Below are 21,018 nucleotides of genomic sequence, written 5' to 3'. Positions count from 1 at the left end.
GTACCTGAGCGAACTGCTAGTGTCTTACGATCCGCCACGCCTACTTCGATCAAAGGATGCAGGCTGCTTGTCAGTACCGCGTATTATGAAAAATACAGCTGGGGGCAGAGCTTTTTCTTACAAAGCCCCAAAGTTATGGAATAGTCTTCCAAATAGTGTTCGGGACTCAGACACAGTCTCAGTGTTTAAGTCCAGGCTAAAAACCTATTTATTTAGCCGAGCATTTTTATAAATAGATTTGCCATAGGTAAAGGAGCAGATCTGGGCGACTCATGGACGTAGAGTATTATGGTGAACTGGTATGTTTGGATGCTGTCCTCCTCACTCTCATTGATCACTCAGGTTTGCTGACGGTGAGGTGATTGTTTGCTTTACATGTCAGGAAGCCCTCATGTTTGTGTTTCCTTCTGGCTCTCCCTTTTAGTTATGATGTCATAGTTAGTCCTGCCGGAGTCTCTGCTTGCACGCTACAGTTAATATACATTCACATTATACATTGTGTGACTGTGACCATACCTAACTGCCATCTCTCCTCTTCTTCTCTTTCCCCCCCTCTTTCTTTTTCCTCTCTCCTCCTGTCCCCCCCTTTCACTCTTTCTCTCTCTCTCTGTCGAGCTACACATGTCGTTCCTGAGCTGCCAGTGATCCAGACTCCCTCTGCCCTCCGGACCTGTCTGACCCATCCTGGTGCCCCGCTTCTGGCTGAAGATCTCGTCACATGGATGCCCCGTGTGTCTCTCTGGGATGCGTCTGGTGTCTGGGAATGATTCTCTCTACCTAGAAAATGGTTCTGGCCTTGACTGGTGTTGGCAACTGTTTCTCTGGGGACTTGACAGTTCGATAGTTCATGACTGGAACTTCTTACAAGTCTACCTGGGTCTTCAATAACTACCTGGACTCCATATTAACATCAATTAACATCAGCTATTATAGCTGAACTGCCTCCCACCCTACACACTGTATAAATGCAGATCATTTACTGCTTTTTGTTTCACCCAAATGAGGATGGGTTCCCTGTTGAGTCTGGTTCCTCTCAAGGTTTCTTCCTCTTACCATCTCAGGGAGTTTTTCCTTGCCACTGTCGCCCTCGGCTTGCTCACCAGGGACAAACTGACCATTTTGATTCATACAAATTCACATTTCATACAAACCTAAATAATTCTTTTGACTATGTAAAGCTGCTTTGCGGCAATGAAAATTGCTAAAAGCGCTATACAAATAAAATTGAATTGAAAAAATTGAATTGAATTGAATGTTCCGAGCGTGCGCGGACCTCAGAGGGTTAAGTCTTTTAACTTAGGTTTTTTTTTTACTTCCTCAGATTTTTTTTTTCCATCACGTCCCATGTGCCCTCAGTGGGTCCGTAGTAATTTAATTTGATTTTTGTACCCCTGCTGAAAATCCAGCATGATTTAGATGCTGGTCTGTGCTGGTTAATACTGGGTAGTGACGGTCTGCTTTAGCTGGTGAACCAGCATAACTGTGCTGATAAGTTCACCAACGAGGTATAGCTACTGTTTCTGGGCCACCAGTAATGTTTCGCTGGGTAAAACTGGTTACCATTTATTATCTCATATTTTTCAAAATAATTAGTACTGAAAATAGAGTGTGTTGTAAATACATGGACTGTGTAGTGTTATCTTTAAATGTTTATATTTACATACAAGAGATAGAAATGATCAATTTTCTAAAAACATGTAAATGCATTATTTAAAAATTATTAAATATCTGCTAGGTTGTCACAAAACACAGCACAAAACTTTTATATAAATAAACTAGCATAAGTGCAAATTTTTAAAATGTATTCAATTGAAATCACTTCACACAAACACTGTCCTCAGACAAATAGTTACAACCAAACTGCAGGGCAGGGGTCCGTTCTTCATACATCGCTAACCCAGTTAGCTGGATTTGATTGTTGTGGATGATTATATATATATATATATATATATATATATATATATATATATATATACAGTGGTGTGAAAAACTATTTGCCCCCTTCCTGATTTCTTATTCTTTTGCATGTTTGTCACACTTAAATGTTTCTGCTCATCAAAAACCGTTAACTATTAGTCAAAGATAACATAATTGAACACAAAATGCAGTTTTTAAATGAAGATTATGTTATTAAGGGAGAAAAAAAACTCCAAATCTACATGGCCCTGTGTGAAAAAGTAATTGCCCCCCCTTGTTAAAAAATAACTTAACTGTGGTTTATCACAGTTAAAAGTTCAATTTCTGTAGTCACCCCCAGGCCTGATTACTGCCACACCTGTTTCAATCAAAAAATCACTTAAATAGGAGCTACCTGACACAGAGAAGTAGACCAAAAGCACCTCAAAAGCTAGACATTATGCCAAGATCCAAAGAAATTCAGAAAAAAATGAGAACAAAAGTAATTGAGATCTATCAGTCTGGTAAAGGTTATAAAGCCATTTCCAAAGCTTTGGGACTCCAGCGAACCACAGTAAGAGCCATCATCCACAAATGGCAAAAACATGGAACAGTGGTGAACCTCCCCAGGAGTGGCCAGCCGACCAAAATTACCCCAAGAGCGCAGAGACAACTCATCCGAGAGGCCACAAAAGACCCCAGGACAACAACTAAAGAACTGCAGGCCTCACTTGCCTCAATTAAGGTCAGTGTTCACGACTCCACCATAAGAAAGAGACTGGGCAAAAACGGCCTGCATGGCAGATTTCCAAGGCGCAAACCACTTAAGCAAAAAGAACATCAAGGCTCGTCTCAATTTTGCTAAAAAACATCTCAATGATTGCCAAGACTTTTGGGAAAATACCTTGTGGACCGACGAGACAAAAGTTTAACTTTTTGGAAGGTGCGTGTCCCGTTACATCTGGCGTAAAAGTAACACAGCATTTCAGAAAAAGAACACCATACCAACAGTAAAATATGGTGGTGGTAGTGTGATGGTCTGGGGTTGTTTTGCTGCTTCAGGACCTGGAAGGCTTGCTGTGATAGATGGAACCATGAATTCTACTGTCTACCAAAAAATCCTGAAGGAGAATGTCCGGCCATCTGTTCGTCAACTCAAGCTGAAGCGATCTTGGGTGCTGCAGCAGGACAATGACCCAAAACACACCAGCAAATCCACCTCTGAATGGCTGAAGAAAAACAAAATGAAGACTTTGGAGTGGCCCAGTCAAAGTCCTGACCTGAATCCTATTGAGATGTTGTGGCATGACCTTAAAAAGGCGGTTCATGCTAGAAAACTCTCAAATAAAGCTGAATTACAACAATTCTGCAAAGATGAGTGGGCCAAAATTCCTCCAGAGCTCTGTAAAAGACTCGTTGCAAGTTATCGCAAACACTTGATTGCAGTTATTGCTGCTAAGGGTGGCCCAATCAGTTATTAGGTTCAGGGGGCAATTACTTTTTCACACAGGGCCATGTAGGTTTGGATTTTTTTTCTCCCTAAATAATAAAAACCATCATTTAAAAACTGCATTTTGTGTTTACTTGTGTTATCTTTGACTAATAGTTAAATGTGTTTGATGATCAGAAACATTTTGTGTGACAAACATGCAAAAGAATAAGAAATCAGGAAGGGGGCAAATAGTTTTTCACACCACTGTATATATATATATATACAGTATACACACAATCTATCTATATGTGCATAATTGTTAAAAAAAAAATTGAGCCGCTCTTTTGCCATTTCGTCAACCAATCGAAGGGCTTGTGATCAGTGTTTCTACTGTCGATGCATATCACCTTTTAAACCAATGCACGAGCGCACAATAATCCTAGACAACTCAATCCTTCACAAAAGTTTTGTTTGCCATCATTATGCCATTCTCCTCTAGTACTTTCAAATCGTTCAGGAGTTCTGAAAAAACGTTGTCATGGCCAAATTCCTTAAAATCCTTCTCCCTACACAGTAAAACTAGCTGCATATGATCAGCATTCGACCGGGCATGGGGAGGAATGTTAAGTAGAGAGAAGTACACAGCCCAAACCTTGTGCTTTTTTTTTGAAAAAACCAAGTGGGTTCACTACTTCAAATGCATCCTTCTATAGAACCAGCTTGAGACAATTTGGATTTCCTTTAAAAAATGTGCTTGACACAAACACATCTCCATCACAACAGTCCTTGAGAACATCTGATCTTGAAACATCAGGATCCACTGATATGAGACCTTGCCAAAAACTAGATTCCAGTATATTCTTCAAAGTATTTAGCACAGGAACATAATAAGCAAATCTCTCAGTTCTGTTCTCGTCTCTGCCCAGGAATACTTTTTTTGGTTCAACATACTTAAACACGTCTTTAAAGCATTGAACTCTCGAGTAAGCAGTTCTCATAGGTCCTGTGTGACAAGCAGAGAACAAGTCAGATTGTTTTACTGTGTCACAGATTTTTATAACATCCTCATCTGAGACTGACATATCTTTTAGAAGTGAACATAGTCTATTCAGTGTATACATCTGTCCCAATTCATGTATATTTTGTATTTCTTCAACAATTGTTTGAATGGTAGATGCTGGCAGTATATGCTGTCCCTGTAGTTTAATGTAAAACATTCACACATTTCTGAGATACTGGTCACTGAAATTAGGCCCATACATGCAAGGATTTTCTGTATCTGACACACTGGCAGCTTCCTGAATTGTGGCACTTGTAGGTGGACTCTCTGACCGAGTATCTTTCTTTCAACCCCAAAATCATTTCCTAAACGTTTGTGTTTTCTAGTCATATGGGAGGTAAATGAAGATTTTACAGAGAACACAATAAAAAACAGAAGCTTTGACGGACTGAAGCGATTCTCCACATATGCAGCAGGAATAGATGTTCCACAGAACACAGGAGTGAAGGTTAACTAACTCACAGCTAACAAACAAATCCAGGCTGCCTTTACCTAAAGCCTACTAGCGTCAGAAGGCTGTTTTTAGTCTGAGGTGGATAACGTTCGTGCTGAAGCTAAAGCTAAAGCTAACATAACTTTACGCCTTCGCAGTCTGCAACACAATACTGTTCATAAATAAACCAATTTAGATCATTTTCTTCCCGAAGTAACTGAAGACGACCTGTGGTTGAGATTAAATCCAAGAAAATAGAAAAAAAAAAGAGAAACTTGGTGAAGCCGCTGATGCCGTAGTCCAGAGTGAGCGCAGGTGTAAAGACGTTAAAGGCTCTGAAGCCTGATGCAGGGCGCTGATTGGCCCGTTTGAATTCAGGCGCCTTGATGTGAAAATGATGTGTTTGGCTCCTCCAGACTTCAGGAGGGAAACGATTTTGGATGAGATACTTTTCAAATCATACAGTTCTGTTTCCATAAAAAATAGAGATATAGTATTAAAGTATAAATAAATAAATAGAACAAGCAAGAGATTATTATTTTAATGTTTTTGGGATAATAAAAAAAAGATTGTTTCAAGTATAAAGAAGAATAATGTTTAAAAAACACAAAACAAAAGGGAACTGATAAAGACATGTAAAGGTTTAATTTTACTCAACTATGACACTTGAGGAAAAATATTCTTATACATTGTACACTGCTTATTAACACGACGAATGTGTAAAGGTGGAGTGAATCAAGAATTAATTCAGTCTAGAGTGATTTTGATTTCTTAATAGTGCTATTTAATTCATTATTATATGAAAATATTTTTAAAAATCACAATGTCATATTATAACATACATTCATTACCAACACAATCATACTTTCATTCAACAATTAAAACCCGCATTTATTTTCAACAAATAAATGTAAAAATCATAGTGTTTGACCATTATAAACTTTATGAAAATTTTCCATTTAAAAAAACACTGCAATAGTTCATTACGGTATTGTTAAGTATTTTTTTTCTGAGAAACAATATAGAAATAACTGTTTTTCACAGATTCATTTATTTACGGGCAATTTACATTAAATCTACAGTTAAAAAATATTTTATAGTTTACGGATTTTTCCTCTCACAATTATACTGTTTATCACTGTTAAATATACGGATGTTTTTACAGTCTTGGGTGTGCACTCTCCCTTACACACATCCACCTCCTCAAGGTCCACTGTTCTGACACACGATAAGTCTCTGTCTGCACCTGTGACTGGGGACAACCAGCACATGGACTGACCTCGGGGGACAGGAATGTTCTCACTGCTGGTCACAGGGTGTGTGTGTGTGTGTGTGTGTGTGTGTGTGTGTGTGTGTGTCATGGAAATGTCAGGTATGTGATGTTCACTTCATATTTATTCCATAAATGTACATTCTGTGTATAAGATCATCTGTGTCTCTCTTCACTCAGTCCTGGATGTTTTCTCTGCACTATGTGAGTGAGTAGGTTATGTAACACACACACACACACACACACACATAACTGCTGTTTTTATTTTTACTTTTCGAATACATTTAGTCTGGATTATAACATAATAATCATCAATACTTAGTTTATAAATTAATAATCATTTCTTAAAATAATGATGTGGATTTTAATAGCATATTTCATCCACTAGATGGCAGTAAATCACTTCAGTTTAGGGAAACTTTTTGTTGCAGTTGACCTGCTGAGGGCGCTGTAATTAGGCAGCTGATTAATAATAAGAAGCAGAATTATTGTTATTATTAATAATAAAATAGCAAATACTATAATGTTAGAGTTATTACTGATTATGAAAGAAAAAATGCCATGATATATGAACCCATGAATAATAGTGTTTATATCTGGAGTTATGATGTGTGTAATGTTGGTGTTAATGTAAGTCCTCATCATGTGTTTAATTCTGATTTATTTTAAAATAATGTAAATGTTTTTATTATGTGAGTTTGTGTATTTATCTGTGTTTCTGAGAATAGAATAGAATCTTTATTGTTATTGTACAAGAACAGTGACATTTGATTTGTAATTCCAAAAAGTCCTAAAATAAAGACAATAAAAACATAAACATGGTGCAGTAGAGCAGTATACACTTGTGTGATATTAATTTTACCCTGCATGTGATTTACTCAACTCAAACACAGATCATCACAATATACAAAAATAATAAACATTAAAACACTTTCATTTCATTAATTGTATAAAAATAGATGATTGTTACACAATAGGAGAAAAAGCAAATAAAACTCTGCATAATGCAAAATATTGAATTGTTCTCATTCTGCGAGGCTAAAAGTCACCTTTACTTGTATATTGTTTATTAAGATTAACATTAAAATTAACGAGCTGTCACTCATTAAAAAGTGAGAATATTGAATAAAACCTGAGATCACAAAACAAACATCTGAGAATATTAAAGAAATATTCGATTATTAAACAAAATCCTGAGAATAAGGAAAGAAATTGGAGGGTTTGAAGGAAACCTGAGAATTTCACATGAAAATCTGAGAATCCGTAATGAAACTTCCAACATACACAGCTCCCTAATAGAGACTGCAACAAAACATTCATTTCAATGATATGTTTTATAGTTAAACACACAGCATGAAACCTAGACGTATATATTGCTTGCATATTGTTTACAAAGACAAGATATTCAGATGAATTGTCAGAAATGTGTTGTAAAAGGAAAGCTGGAAACATTTGGTTCAGTAATAATGGAGCTGATTTAACTCTCCCTAATCTATTTGCTAATAACAAGGTGAGAAAATGAACATGGTTCAGAATGCATGAAATTATTGGAAGTAGAATCAAATCATTGTTTGTGTTTATAAAAGTTGAAATGTAATTTCCTGAGAAAAGGCCTTTGGGGGCGTGTCTCAGTCACATGGTCCCTGTCTTTCTGAGATTTCTCCTCCACCTCATCATATTCTGTAAAATAAACACATTTACCTCTTTAATATCTCCTTTGTATTGGATTAATAGTCATTGTTTTGTAAAACCTTCAAATACAGTAAATGATGCACTATGTAGGATTTCTTTGATCTTTAAACAATAAATGAAGAGAATAGAGGACATTTATCAGATGAGTTTTCTTAATATTAACACAGGCCATGTGTATAAGATGTGATAGAGATGTCCATCAAATTTCACATCATTTTACAAACTGATTCAACTGTAGAAATGCTACAAAACAATAATACATTTTATATAGTATTACATTTCTATTTTCCTGTTAAATGTTTGGAATAAATAGATTCCAGTCCTTACAAGATTGTGTTTATAAAAATGTGGAAGTAAAAGAGCCATAAATATACAGGTCTTATCTAAAGTGTGTAATAAATCTGGCTGCACTTGTTAAATGACAGAACAGAGATTTGTTCTAAAAACAGTCAGCTGATGTTTATATTATATATCACAGGTAATATTTACAGTAGGTCTTATCTAAACTCTTTAATAAATGCACTTGTTAAATGACAGAACAGAGAGAACATTTGTTCTAAAAACTCTTCTGAAAGTTGATATTTATTATATACCATATATAATCTAATCATATATAATCTAATCATATATAATCTAATCTTTGACTTTGCTGCCTGTGCACTTATGTACATTACAGAATAAACAAGAAGTCACTCACCTTCTGTCTCTCCTCCATCCTGTTCCTCAGTGATGACATCATCATAATCTTCTGGATTGTCTAATCAACAAATAAATGAAGAAGTAATAAACCAGTGTGTGTGTTGATCTTATAGTAAAATACTGAGTTACTGAGTAGAACACGACGTTTATATGAAAAATAAAGATAACAGAAATAATTTAAATATATAAACTATTACATATTAACTTATATATTTTAAGTTACATATTAACTATAAATTATTATAGGATTCCATGCATGTGAGGAGCGAAAAGTAACTATTTAAATATATGCACTATTAAATTATTAAAATTTTTATTAATTAATTAAATTATTATTAAATTATATATATTTATTGTCTACCAGCTGCTGTAGTGAGAAAAAGGATTAACCAATAGGAACGGTGCATTTTCCCATTAGTGTGTGAAAGCTACTAGCCAGAGACTCCACTATAACCACTGAGATATGGAGGTGAGAGCTGATGAAGTCGCCTGCTGGAGCTTTACTGCAGTAAGAGGAGAAGAAATTATATCACTCTTTATAAGATGGAATTTTAGCCCTTATCTACATGATTATTTATTAATTCATAAATTCATGTTTGTATTTATTTTTTTAGTATAAATATTATAAATATTGTAAATGTATTTTAAGGCAACATTCTTAATTTGTTTATTTGTAGATTGTGATGTTAAAAACAGCCAATATTTATTTTTTATGTCCTCATCACATTCAGATTAATTTGGAAAACTAATGCATTAATAATTTCAATTAATTTAAAATGTTAAATCTTTCGTGTGACCACTAGGTGCTATTCACATTAAATTAATAAATGCATAAATGCATTAATTATTTAGGTTTAATGAAGTACATTTTATATAAAATTGTTTTACTATATTACACCTTTTTAAATTACATTATTTTTTATATTTAAATACTTTTTAATTAATAATTAAAATATTCACTATTAATATTTTATTACTATTAATACTTAATATTAATATTACATGAGTGTAAGTGTTATATGTACATATATGGAGCTCATGTGTATTTCCCTTCCTCTGTTGCAGTACCACTCTGGGCCAGTAGGTGGTACTGCCACGCTTTTCATGTCAATCTCATTTAAGGGCTTAAAATTATAACTTGTTGCTTCTTTTCATCAGCATTTTAAAATTTAGTTTGGATTTTATTTTTATTTATTTTCAGTTTGGAATAATTATATGTTACAGAGAATAGATTAAATAAAAAGCCATTAAATATTATTTAATTATTTATTGTTCAGTGATATTAATGTAGATTTTTAAGTTCCAAAATATTGTTAAATTGCTTAATTCATTATGTAAAATACATTTTGCTGAATTGTTTTAGATGTGGGTGTGGCTTATATTAAATGCAGCTGTAACCCAGTGTTCATAATTAGCCATAAGAAAATTATAGACTGGTTACTAAAATGATGGAAAATAATAATTATATTAAAGTAATATTAAAGAATCCAAACTAATAAAGGTTTTGATTATGACAGTGAAAGATGGAAGTAGACAAATAGACAGACTCTGAAATCCCCCCGTGCAAGCATGTGGTTTGTCCTGAAATCAGTTGTTTCTAAAGATCCCCCCTGTGGTTATTTACTAAATGGTTTGTCCCAGCTGGTTGTCTGTCCCTATTGGGTGAAAGGTCAAAAGAACGCGCGCGCAGCGCTGGAACTTTCTAGACTTGAAGAAGCGAATGGATTTGTGTTTTTTCCCTCACGATTAGGAGCAAATCATAGCAAATTGTTCCTGGAGTTAAATGTGATGACATTTATCTGATGAGTGCAACAGTGAGGGTCTAACATGTTAACAGTCTACTGGTTTGTATTGCTCTAGCGTGGACAGCAGCCTGGAGACTTGCTAGTTGCTAAGCTAATTGTCCGATGCTAAGCCACGTGTTTAATGTCACCGGTGTTAATGATAACATGTGGCATCTATTTTTCTGAGTGATGTACATCTACGTCACATTGTATTACTGTTGTGAATGATTTATATTATTATTATTTAACCTAAGCTTTATGATATTTTATGTTTTTTATTGCATTTTACTTTGTTGTCAGTAGTTCAACCAGTGCCATAAGCCATTGTAATATTTAATTGGTGAATTGATTTTGGGGATTCTGACCATATCTATAGGTCAGGTTTTTAGTCGAGACTGGACCCAGAACCTTTTCGAATTGATTCCTTGGATTACTTTTCCCTGTCATGGATGACGAGCCCATAAGATACTATCAAGTTGATTGATCTTCAAGTGCGGTAGGAAGGATTGTGTCCACACACAATAACGAACCGAATGGAAATTCGTGTGATGATCCAAAGTGGAGCACTAAGACTCTAGTTGACCCGGGCCGGTTTTATTTTCTTTGTGTGCGCACTCTTTTATTTATTTTTTTATTTATTTTAGTTACATATTGAATGCATCACTAGAGTTCTCTTTAAAAACATTGTGATGTAAATTGCATTCCCTTTGTGATGTTTGTTAACCATACACACCCTTAATCAGTAAATATAAATAGTTAAATTTTACTACTGTGTCCTGGGTTTCTGACTCAGTGCATCACTTAACTCTTGGCTCTTGCCAAATCTAGAACCTTCTGAAGCTGGTCTACTCTATAGAACGTGATGGTGCCACTTGTGGGCTACACAGCAGATGGGGCACTAATTCTAATAATTAATTAGTGGAAAATGGTATTAAACTATTAGTATTTAAATAAAATAAATTTTTGGACTAAGATAAAATGATACAGAAGTAATTTTATTAATAACAATAATTACATTATTTATTTCGGAATTGTTTTAGATGTGTGACTTGTATCGCAGCAGCATTATGAAAATAAATATATATAATAAGAAAGTGAAAAAAAATGAAGCTTAATTAAACTTCACGTTAAAAAGAAAGTTGTGTGATTATTTAAAATGAAATGCATGAATTAATTCCCCACATTCAGAATTGTTGAATTCTTTTAGATGTGAGTGTGACTTCTGTCAAATGCAGCAGACGAGATGTTGATGTTAATCAGCATTTAGCATCTCAGCACTGTGAGCTCTTGGAGCTACACTTTACTACACTTATAGCAAGACTTTTTTGTTGTGTGTTTGTTTTTCATCAGTTAATGTGGAGCGTCTGCTGTACACGTCCCTGTGGATGAGCTGTTACTATAGAAACCATAATGTAGTGGAACGAGTGCATTAATATAAACCTGTGATTTACAGCTGCAGTATGTCAGAGCTGCTGTTATAGAAAATTAATCAACATCAATCAGAATGCAGAATTTAGCAGCACATTGTTTAAAGTTTATTATAGAAATGTTTGAGGGGATTTTTTTAATAACAGAGAAACTCCCTGACCTGTGGTGATGTTTGTGTTTGTTTCAGCCGTAACTGCATCATCATAGTTCTCGGACACGTCCTCTGTCAGAATGTAGAGATAAAAGCTATTAAATCCACATGAATGTCATTAATGATCATTTGGATGCTTGTGGATGCAACACTGTCACATTATTATCATACCTGTCAGTATAACTGACTTCTGATCAGCTGTAATGGCCTCATCATAATTCTCAGCTTCATCCTCTACACCAAAACACAGAGATTTAAAGAGATTTAAAGTTTACTGAAGTGGCAGTTTGTACACTGTAGATTTGTGTTTGTGTGTGCTCTCTAAAACAAATCCCAAAACAGAAGCACACCCTCCACGTTATCAGCGATGGGTCCAGCAGTGACGGCATCATCGTAGTCCTCTGGTGGCTCAACTCTTCCTGTATCACCTAAATGAAATAAAAGCAGAGGCTCTGTACAAACAGCTCCATCACATTCTGACCTCATGGTTTAATGTCAAGTCACTCAATTTATCTGATCAGTTAACAACTGCACCCACTTATGAAGTCACTGGTGTCGATGACATCATCATAATACTCAGCCTTTTCTCCAATCCCAGACTTTACTGGAAAAAGAAGAGTTTGTGTGTTTGGGCTTTTAAACACATTTATACTCAATAAAATCCTCATCCAAAGAAGCTTTGATAAATGTGATAAGAGGGATTTCAGAAGCTTAAAGTAAGATAAGGTTGATTGTGAGATCTCATGTGTCAGCATTAAAACACTGGAGTTACTGTAATTCTTCTATACAATACATCATAATCACGTCTCAGAAAGGACACATTTAGTCATTTCTCATCTTTAATTGCAATTCGAATATCTTTCAGTTAATGGAGTCAGACAAACTCACACTCTGGCCTTTTTTACCTGAGAGAAGCTCATCATCCACATGCTCATACCCAGAATGCTGTTCTTCAGAGAGGAGACTTCCTGTTAGAGGAGAGCAGGACAGGCATCAGACACACACACACACCGGGTGTAAGGCAGGAAGTGCACCTGCACAGGAAAGCCTGCACTCTTGCATGCACGCTCACACACACACACACACACACAGAGGCCTTTTTTCAGACGTATGATATTTAACATTTGGAGTTTTATCAGTACATAACAGACAGTCTTTCTGTCCATTGGCAGATATTTATCTCTCTATCTCTTTCCTTCTTTGCTTTTCATTCCTCTTGGGATGAGACTTTTCCTACTATATATAGATATAGATCCTCATGTGATCCTCATATAAGGACCGTTTAATTACTTTACCAAACTTCTGTCAGTTTGAAGACATTAATTACTTTCACAAAAGACACAGTGAGGAGAAAATGTAACAAACACAACAGTAAAGTACTTCAAGAGGATGAAACTGAATAACTGAATGAACATGGCAGAGCTTGTGATACACACACACACACAGACACACACACACACTTGGACTAAATCAGAAGCATTAATACTGTAAATGTTTATCAGCAGAATTCTGTCTCTACACCACATGTACTCTAACTGCACGTTTCCTATCACACACAATTTACTTATTTTTATTAATATTTTTGTAAATTGATTGTAGCAGGATGAGCTGTCTCATTATGTTGATTATATTTATCTGGGCACCTTATTTACAACCGGCTATACTGCCATACTCCTGGTTGGAGGACTTTCGGGTTACCTGGTTCGTTATTCCAGACGCTAGCCACTCCGCTTGCCTGTGGGCTGTTATAAAGTTAGCGGAAGAGCCTTTTATGTAGAGCGCCCGCCTCCTTTTAGTCATGTACCTGACTTCCGGCCTTGCCACAGGTTTCCTCTGGACTCATTAACAGTGAGGTATTTTCCTATCCACCCTGTTTGTAGAGTGCGTGCGCTGTTATGGTGCATCTGACTTTCGCTTTCATATAAGTGATATTGTATTCGGTAGACTTTCCTGTGCGTAGCGTGCATGTTTCGTTGCGCGTCCGGCTTCCGTCTCAGTCTTCACCTAGACGGTTGGGTTTCTTGGTTAACATTGCCCAACTGGAGTTGGTAAGTGGCTCATTCCCTGTACTTCCTGGTTGTACAGTGATTGCTAGGGGTTGTTCATTCAGCATCCGGGAACATGTGGACAAATGCATGAACGCTGCTGCTTTTGCCTGAATGCAGCTTTTGCCTGATCATTGATTTTTGTTTTATTTTGTTTGCTTTGCTGTTACTGGATAAATATACACTATATACTTGCTTCACTGCTGTGTTGCATGACTGCTGCTTTATTGGCGGGCTGCTTTGCTATTTTACGGCGGTGCATGCATTCTTTGAGTTTATTTTTAATTTGTAAACTGTTTGTCTTTCTCTCTTACTTTGATTTGAAATATATGTCTCAATTTTGTAGAGCTGTGAGCTAAAGGTGGTGGCAGTGCGACGTGTAGGGGTTTGTTTCCCCTCTTCGTGTGCGTGTTGGTCACTCCTCTGTGTCAATTGTCACAGTGAATTGTGTGTGGATGTGATTTACGTGTTTTGGGGGAATTCTGGCTTGGATATCCATCCCCTCCTTGTCTTTCATAATCTGCCATCAACTGGTAAGCTCCAGCTCTAGTCTGATGGTACATTTTAATGTTTATAATTCTTAGCATAGCATATCCTTGATGTCACATTAAAACTATTTTTAGTATTGTTATACCTAACTGTTGAACGGTGAATCTGTGTATGATTGTTGTGAGAAAATAAACGTTTATGTACGAAATCCACGCTTTAGCAAACGTACCTGGGTGCCTTAGTTAATTTTATAATTAGGGTTGTTTATTTCCTTGGGTGCAATTCCCAAGGTGGCCTACAGTAATTAACAGTAGGGGAGTGGCGGAGCGTGAGCCAGCGCCCCCTAGCACTCGCCACAAAATGAATCGGACTGGATTTGGGGTAAAATCTTGCTCTAATCACTGAGTTTGCATTGAGGGGTGTATTTAGTATTGAGTGATTTGATCATTTGCATGCAGTGAATTTCAGCTCCAAGTTTAAATGGAATACAATAAGTGTGATGTAGAACAGTCCACATATCACTCACCTCTTTGAGTGGAGCTCGTGATTCTTCTAGTGATGTATCTGTGGTTGATCTCCTCATAGACTGCCTCAGGCTGAGTCTTACGCCTCGTCTTAGAGACAACTGGGAGTGCAGAATAATAATAATAATAATAATAATAATAATAACTGGTGTTGTAGAGAAAATAAACTGTGTAAATGTGTGGTACCTCTCCTGAGCACTCTGTTCTGGTAAATCAGTACCACCAGAAGCACTAAGGCCAAGAAGAGCAGCATTCCCAACACCAGTAGAGGGGTGGGTGGAGCTACAGTTGATGGAGGATTTGGAGCGGCTCTTCCTGAAGTCAGAAACACAAATAAGGAACTTAATATAAGAAAAATGATGAAGAGTAACAAATATTGTATTGTAACAAATACACATACCTGATGTGGTGGTGGTGGTGGTGGGTGTAGTAGTGGACACTGTGGATATGTCTGTATTTGCAGGAAAAAAAAAACTAACACATTAAAAATAAACTCTCACTAGATCTGATTTCTGACTTGCTGAGCTTTCAAGCTAACATCTAAGATTATGTATAAAAGTTATCACGTCTTAACACTGTGAGAAAAGTGTAGTGAGTGAAGAGAGAAAGCTGAAAAGTTAGCGCACCCCTCTGACCTGCACAGGTGACTCGAGCATGAGAGCAGTCAGTGTGTTTCTTCAGGGAATGATGACAGTCCCACAGGTGAATCTCATCCCCTCGACACTTCACTCTGTTCAGCCAGATAGTCCCTTCACCAGGACCAAAGGTAACATTCCTATCAGCACTCAGCGCCGAGCCACAGCCCAGCTGTCTGCACACCACCTGAGCGTTCCTGATGTTCCACTGGGAATGAGACACACCTATCACAATGTGGCATCTCATCATGGAGTCGAGCTGCATGCTCTCATAAACACGATGCTGGAGTCATCTGTAATGGTGAGATATTAACCTCACCTACACCAAGTTAATGAATAAACTCAGTGTTCATTAGAATATTTAAATGATGTTCTTCTGCTTCAGGATCATCCATGGCGTTTCATGAGGGGCGAGTGCGGTTGTCTGGAGGGAGCGAATGTCAGGGGGAGGTGGAGATTTATTTCAGACAGGACTGGAGGAGAGTTCTCCTGGACTCGTGGAGTCTGTCTGAGGCGTCTGTGCTCTGCAGACAGCTGGGCTGTGGCTCTGTGCTGAACTACCGCTCCTCTCCATCCACCACTGAACACAAACACATGTGTGTAACGGGTTTCAGCTGCTCTGGAAGTGAAGCTTATCTGGGGAACTGCAGCAGTGCACAACCTGTCAACTGCAGCTCTGGGAAACAGCTGTATGTCACCTGCTCAGGTATGCAGCACAACACTAAGAAATGAGCAACTATTAACAATACTAATATGGTCTTTTAAAACATACTGAATAAATATACAGGCTCATCAAATGTATAGAAGCTTCATTTAAAATTTTAGACCCCAGGTCCATCAGGCTGGCTGGTTCTGGGGGAGACTGTGCAGGAAGACTGGAGGTTTTCCACAGTGGCTCGTGGGGGACAGTGTGCGATGACTCGTGGGATATTGAGGATGCGCAGGTGGTGTGCAGACAGCTGCAGTGTGGAGTGGCCCTCAGTACCCACATACCAGCCTGGTTTGGTCCTGGAACTGGGTCCATATGGCTGAATGAGGTGGAGTGTGAGGGGAACGAGATGTCCCTGTGGAACTGCAGATCTCAGCTGTGTGAAGGGGAATGTGGACACCAGGAGGACGTAGGAGTTGTGTGTTCAGGTACAATGTAATGACCGAGATTCAATCTGTTAAATATTTATATGTCTATATTACAAAACAGGTTCACCAATACTAAAATTCTACATAATAGTAATTGCAATGCTAATATTTATCTGATTCAATAGAAACTGCATCTGACTTTCGCTTTCATATAAGTGATATTGTATTCGGTAGACTTTCCTGTGCGTAGCGTGCATGTTTCGTTGCGCGTCCGGCTTCCGTCTCAGTCTTCACCTAGACGGTTGGGTTTCTTGGTTAACATTGCCCAACTGGAGTTGGTAAGTGGCTCATTCCCTGTACTTCCTGGTTGTACAGTGATTGCTAGGGGTTGTTCATTCAGCATCCGGGAACATGTGGACAAATGCATGAACGCTGCTGCTTTTGCCTGAATGCAGCTTTTGCCTGATCATTGATTTTTGTTTTATTTTGTTTGCTTTGCTGTTACTGGATAAATATACACTATATACTTGCTTCACTGCTGTGTTGCATGACTGCTGCTTTATTGGCGGGCTGCTTTGCTATTTTACGGCGGTGCATGCATTCTTTGAGTTTATTTTTAATTTGTAAACTGTTTGTCTTTCTCTCTTACTTTGATTTGAAATATATGTCTCAATTTTGTAGAGCTGTGAGCTAAAGGTGGTGGCAGTGCGACGTGTAGGGGTTTGTTTCCCCTCTTCGTGTGCGTGTTGGTCACTCCTCTGTGTCAATTGTCACAGTGAATTGTGTGTGGATGTGATTTACGTGTTTTGGGGGAATTCTGGCTTGGATATCCATCCCCTCCTTGTCTTTCATAATCTGCCATCAACTGGTAAGCTCCAGCTCTAGTCTGATGGTACATTTTAATGTTTATAATTCTTAGCATAGCATATCCTTGATGTCACATTAAAACTATTTTTAGTATTGTTATACCTAACTGTTGAACGGTGAATCTGTGTATGATTGTTGTGAGAAAATAAACGTTTATGTACGAAATCCACGCTTTAGCAAACGTACCTGGGTGCCTTAGTTAATTTTATAATTAGGGTTGTTTATTTCCTTGGGTGCAATTCCCAAGGTGGCCTACAGTAATTAACAGTAGGGGAGTGGCGGAGCGTGAGCCAGCGCCCCCTAGCACTCGCCACAAAATGAATCGGACTGGATTTGGGGTAAAATCTTGCTCTAATCACTGAGTTTGCATTGAGGGGTGTATTTAGTATTGAGTGATTTGATCATTTGCATGCAGTGAATTTCAGCTCCAAGTTTAAATGGAATACAATAAGTGTGATGTAGAACAGTCCACATATCACTCACCTCTTTGAGTGGAGCTCGTGATTCTTCTAGTGATGGATCTGTGGTTGATCTCCTCATAGACTGCCTCAGGCTGAGTCTTACGCCTCGTCTTAGAGACAACTGGGAGTGCAGAATAATAATAATAATAATAATAATAATAATAACTGGTGTTGTAGAGAAAATAAACTGTGTAAATGTGTGGTACCTCTCCTGAGCACTCTGTTCTGGTAAATCAGTACCACCAGAAGCACTAAGGCCAAGAAGAGCAGCATTCCCAACACCAGTAGAGGGGTGGGTGGAGCTACAGTTGATGGAGGATTTGGAGCGGCTCTTCCTGAAGTCAGAAACACAAATAAGGAACTTAATATAAGAAAAATGATGAAGAGTAACAAATATTGTATTGTAACAAATACACATACCTGATGTGGTGGTGGTGGTGGTGGGTGTAGTAGTGGACACTGTGGATATGTCTGTATTTGCAGGAAAAAAAAAACTAACACATTAAAAATAAACTCTCACTAGATCTGATTTCTGACTTGCTGAGCTTTCAAGCTAACATCTAAGATTATGTATAAAAGTTATCACGTCTTAACACTGTGAGAAAAGTGTAGTGAGTGAAGAGAGAAAGCTGAAAAGTTAGCGCACCCCTCTGACCTGCACAGGTGACTCGAGCATGAGAGCAGTCAGTGTGTTTCTTCAGGGAATGATGACAGTCCCACAGGTGAATCTCATCCCCTCGACACTTCACTCTGTTCAGCCAGATAGTCCCTTCACCAGGACCAAAGGTAACATTCCTATCAGCACTCAGCGCCGAGCCACAGCCCAGCTGTCTGCACACCACCTGAGCGTTCCTGATGTTCCACTGATCATCACAAACGGAGCCCCACGTAGCGTTATGATATACCTCCAACCTCCCAGAGCAGCTTCCCTTTCCTCCACTCAGCCTGAGAGACCAGTGCTCTACATTACACATGAGGAAACACACCAATGCTGAAGAACAGCTCCACTCACACACTGAACTACAAGAACTGAACATCATCTATTAAAACCATCTTATTGCTGATTTATGGATAGAAATAAAAAAATCCAAATAGGTAAAATGATTGTTATATCATCAATTAATTTAAAATAAAATGTCATTATATCTCTGTGCTGTTAGAGAAGTAAAACACTCCAGCACTTCTTCATTAACTCCTGGGTGGAATCAGTAACTTTTTCCTTAACACCTGACTGATGTAACAAATGTAAGTGTCCTTACTTGAGCAATATTTCTGAGGAGGAAATGAAGAGCATGTCCCATGAGTCTGTAGAGATGTTTTATCTTCTGCTGTATAACATACATGGAACCGAATTTTTCACACACTCTTATTTTATAGTTGCAATATTTATGCAATTTTTACAGAGAGAGAGAGAGAGAATCCACCTACCTGTGCAGGTAATATGAACCACCTCATCATTATTACACCTGTTGTGTCCCCAGGGTAAGGATGGACACTTCAGCAGATTAGAGTCGTGTTTCCTACATTTCACATGATCCAGCCAGTTAGGAGCAGATTCCACTCTTGCTCTGCCTGAGTCCAAACGATCGAGTTTTCCACAGTTCAGCTCTCGACACACCATGTTTACTGTCTCATCATCCATCTGATTGTGACACACATTACCCCAGGTTCCATTGTAAAACACTTCCAGATTCCCCTTACAGCCCTCAGTGAGTCGTATCTCTTTAAACTCTGGGGAGAGAAGAACAACTTACACTTAATTAGGAAAAAATCAGTTTCTATTGAATCAGATAAATATTAGCATTGCAATTACTATTATGTAGAATTTTAGTATTGGTGAACCTGTTTTGTAATATAGACATATAAATATTTAACAGATTGAATCTCGGTCATTACATTGTACCTGAACACACAACTCCTACGTCCTCCTGGTGTCCACATTCCCCTTCACACAGCTGAGATCTGCAGTTCCACAGGGACATCTCGTTCCCCTCACACTCCACCTCATTCAGCCATATGGACCCAGTTCCAGGACCAAACCAGGCTGGTATGTGGGTACTGAGGGCCACTCCACACTGCAGCTGTCTGCACACCACCTGCGCATCCTCAATATCCCACGAGTCATCGCACACTGTCCCCCACGAGCCACTGTGGAAAACCTCCAGTCTTCCTGCACAGTCTCCCCCAGAACCAGCCAGCCTGATGGACCTGGGGTCTAAAATTTTAAATGAAGCTTCTATACATTTGATGAGCCTGTATATTTATTCAGTATGTTTTAAAAGACCATATTAGTATTGTTAATAGTTGCTCATTTCTTAGTGTTGTGCTGCATACCTGAGCAGGTGACATACAGCTGTTTCCCAGAGCTGCAGTTGACAGGTTGTGCACTGCTGCAGTTCCCCAGATAAGCTTCACTTCCAGAGCAGCTGAAACCCGTTACACACATGTGTTTGTGTTCAGTGGTGGATGGAGAGGAGCGGTAGTTCAGCACAGAGCCACAGCCCAGCTGTCTGCAGAGCACAGACGCCTCAGACAGACTCCACGAGTCCAGGAGAACTCTCCTCCAGTCCTGTCTGAAATAAATCTCCACCTCCCCCTGACATTCGCTCCCTCCAGACAACCGCACTCGCCCCTCATGAAACGCCATGGATGATCCTGAAGCAGAAGAACATCATTTAAATATTCTAATGAACACTGAGTTTATTCATTAACTTGGTGTAGGTGAGGTTAATATCTCACCATTACAGATGACTCCAGCATCGTGTTTATGAGAGCATGCAGCTCGACTCCATGATGAGATGCCACATTGTGATAGGTGTGTCTCATTCCCCTGACAATCAAAAACATCAGCCCAGATGTGGCCACTCCCCTCCCCAAACCAGTCCACCCGCACCACAGCCACAGCACTCCCACAATCCAGCTGTGCACAGAGAACATCTGCAGCTCTCATATTCCAGCTTACAGCACAAACTGTGCCCCAGTCACTGAGGTACTGGAGCTCCACTCGACCAGAACAGGAGTCCGGTCCATTCACCAGCTGCGCCTCTGTCTGACCTGAACAAACAGCCAACAGTC

The 21,018-nt window shown here is 38.4% G+C and overlaps 1 protein-coding gene across 1 annotated transcript in view; it reads right to left on the bottom strand.

The window, feature by feature from the left end:
• Positions 1–21,018, bottom strand: part of LOC128534666 (deleted in malignant brain tumors 1 protein-like) — a 125,825-nt gene that overhangs the window by 70,309 nt on the left and 34,498 nt on the right. Inside the window, 3 exon segments of the mRNA XM_053509112.1 lie at positions 18,599–18,888; positions 19,840–20,146; positions 20,680–20,997. Of these exon segments, the coding sequence (XP_053365087.1) occupies positions 18,599–18,888; positions 19,840–20,146; positions 20,680–20,997 (915 nt within the window).

This window comes from Clarias gariepinus, chromosome 12, assembly GCF_024256425.1.
Source record: "Clarias gariepinus isolate MV-2021 ecotype Netherlands chromosome 12, CGAR_prim_01v2, whole genome shotgun sequence".
NCBI classification, from domain to species: Eukaryota; Metazoa; Chordata; class Actinopteri; order Siluriformes; family Clariidae; genus Clarias; species Clarias gariepinus.
The sequence above is the reverse complement of the archived record's forward strand: the minus strand, read 5'-3'. Positions and strand labels throughout refer to the sequence as shown.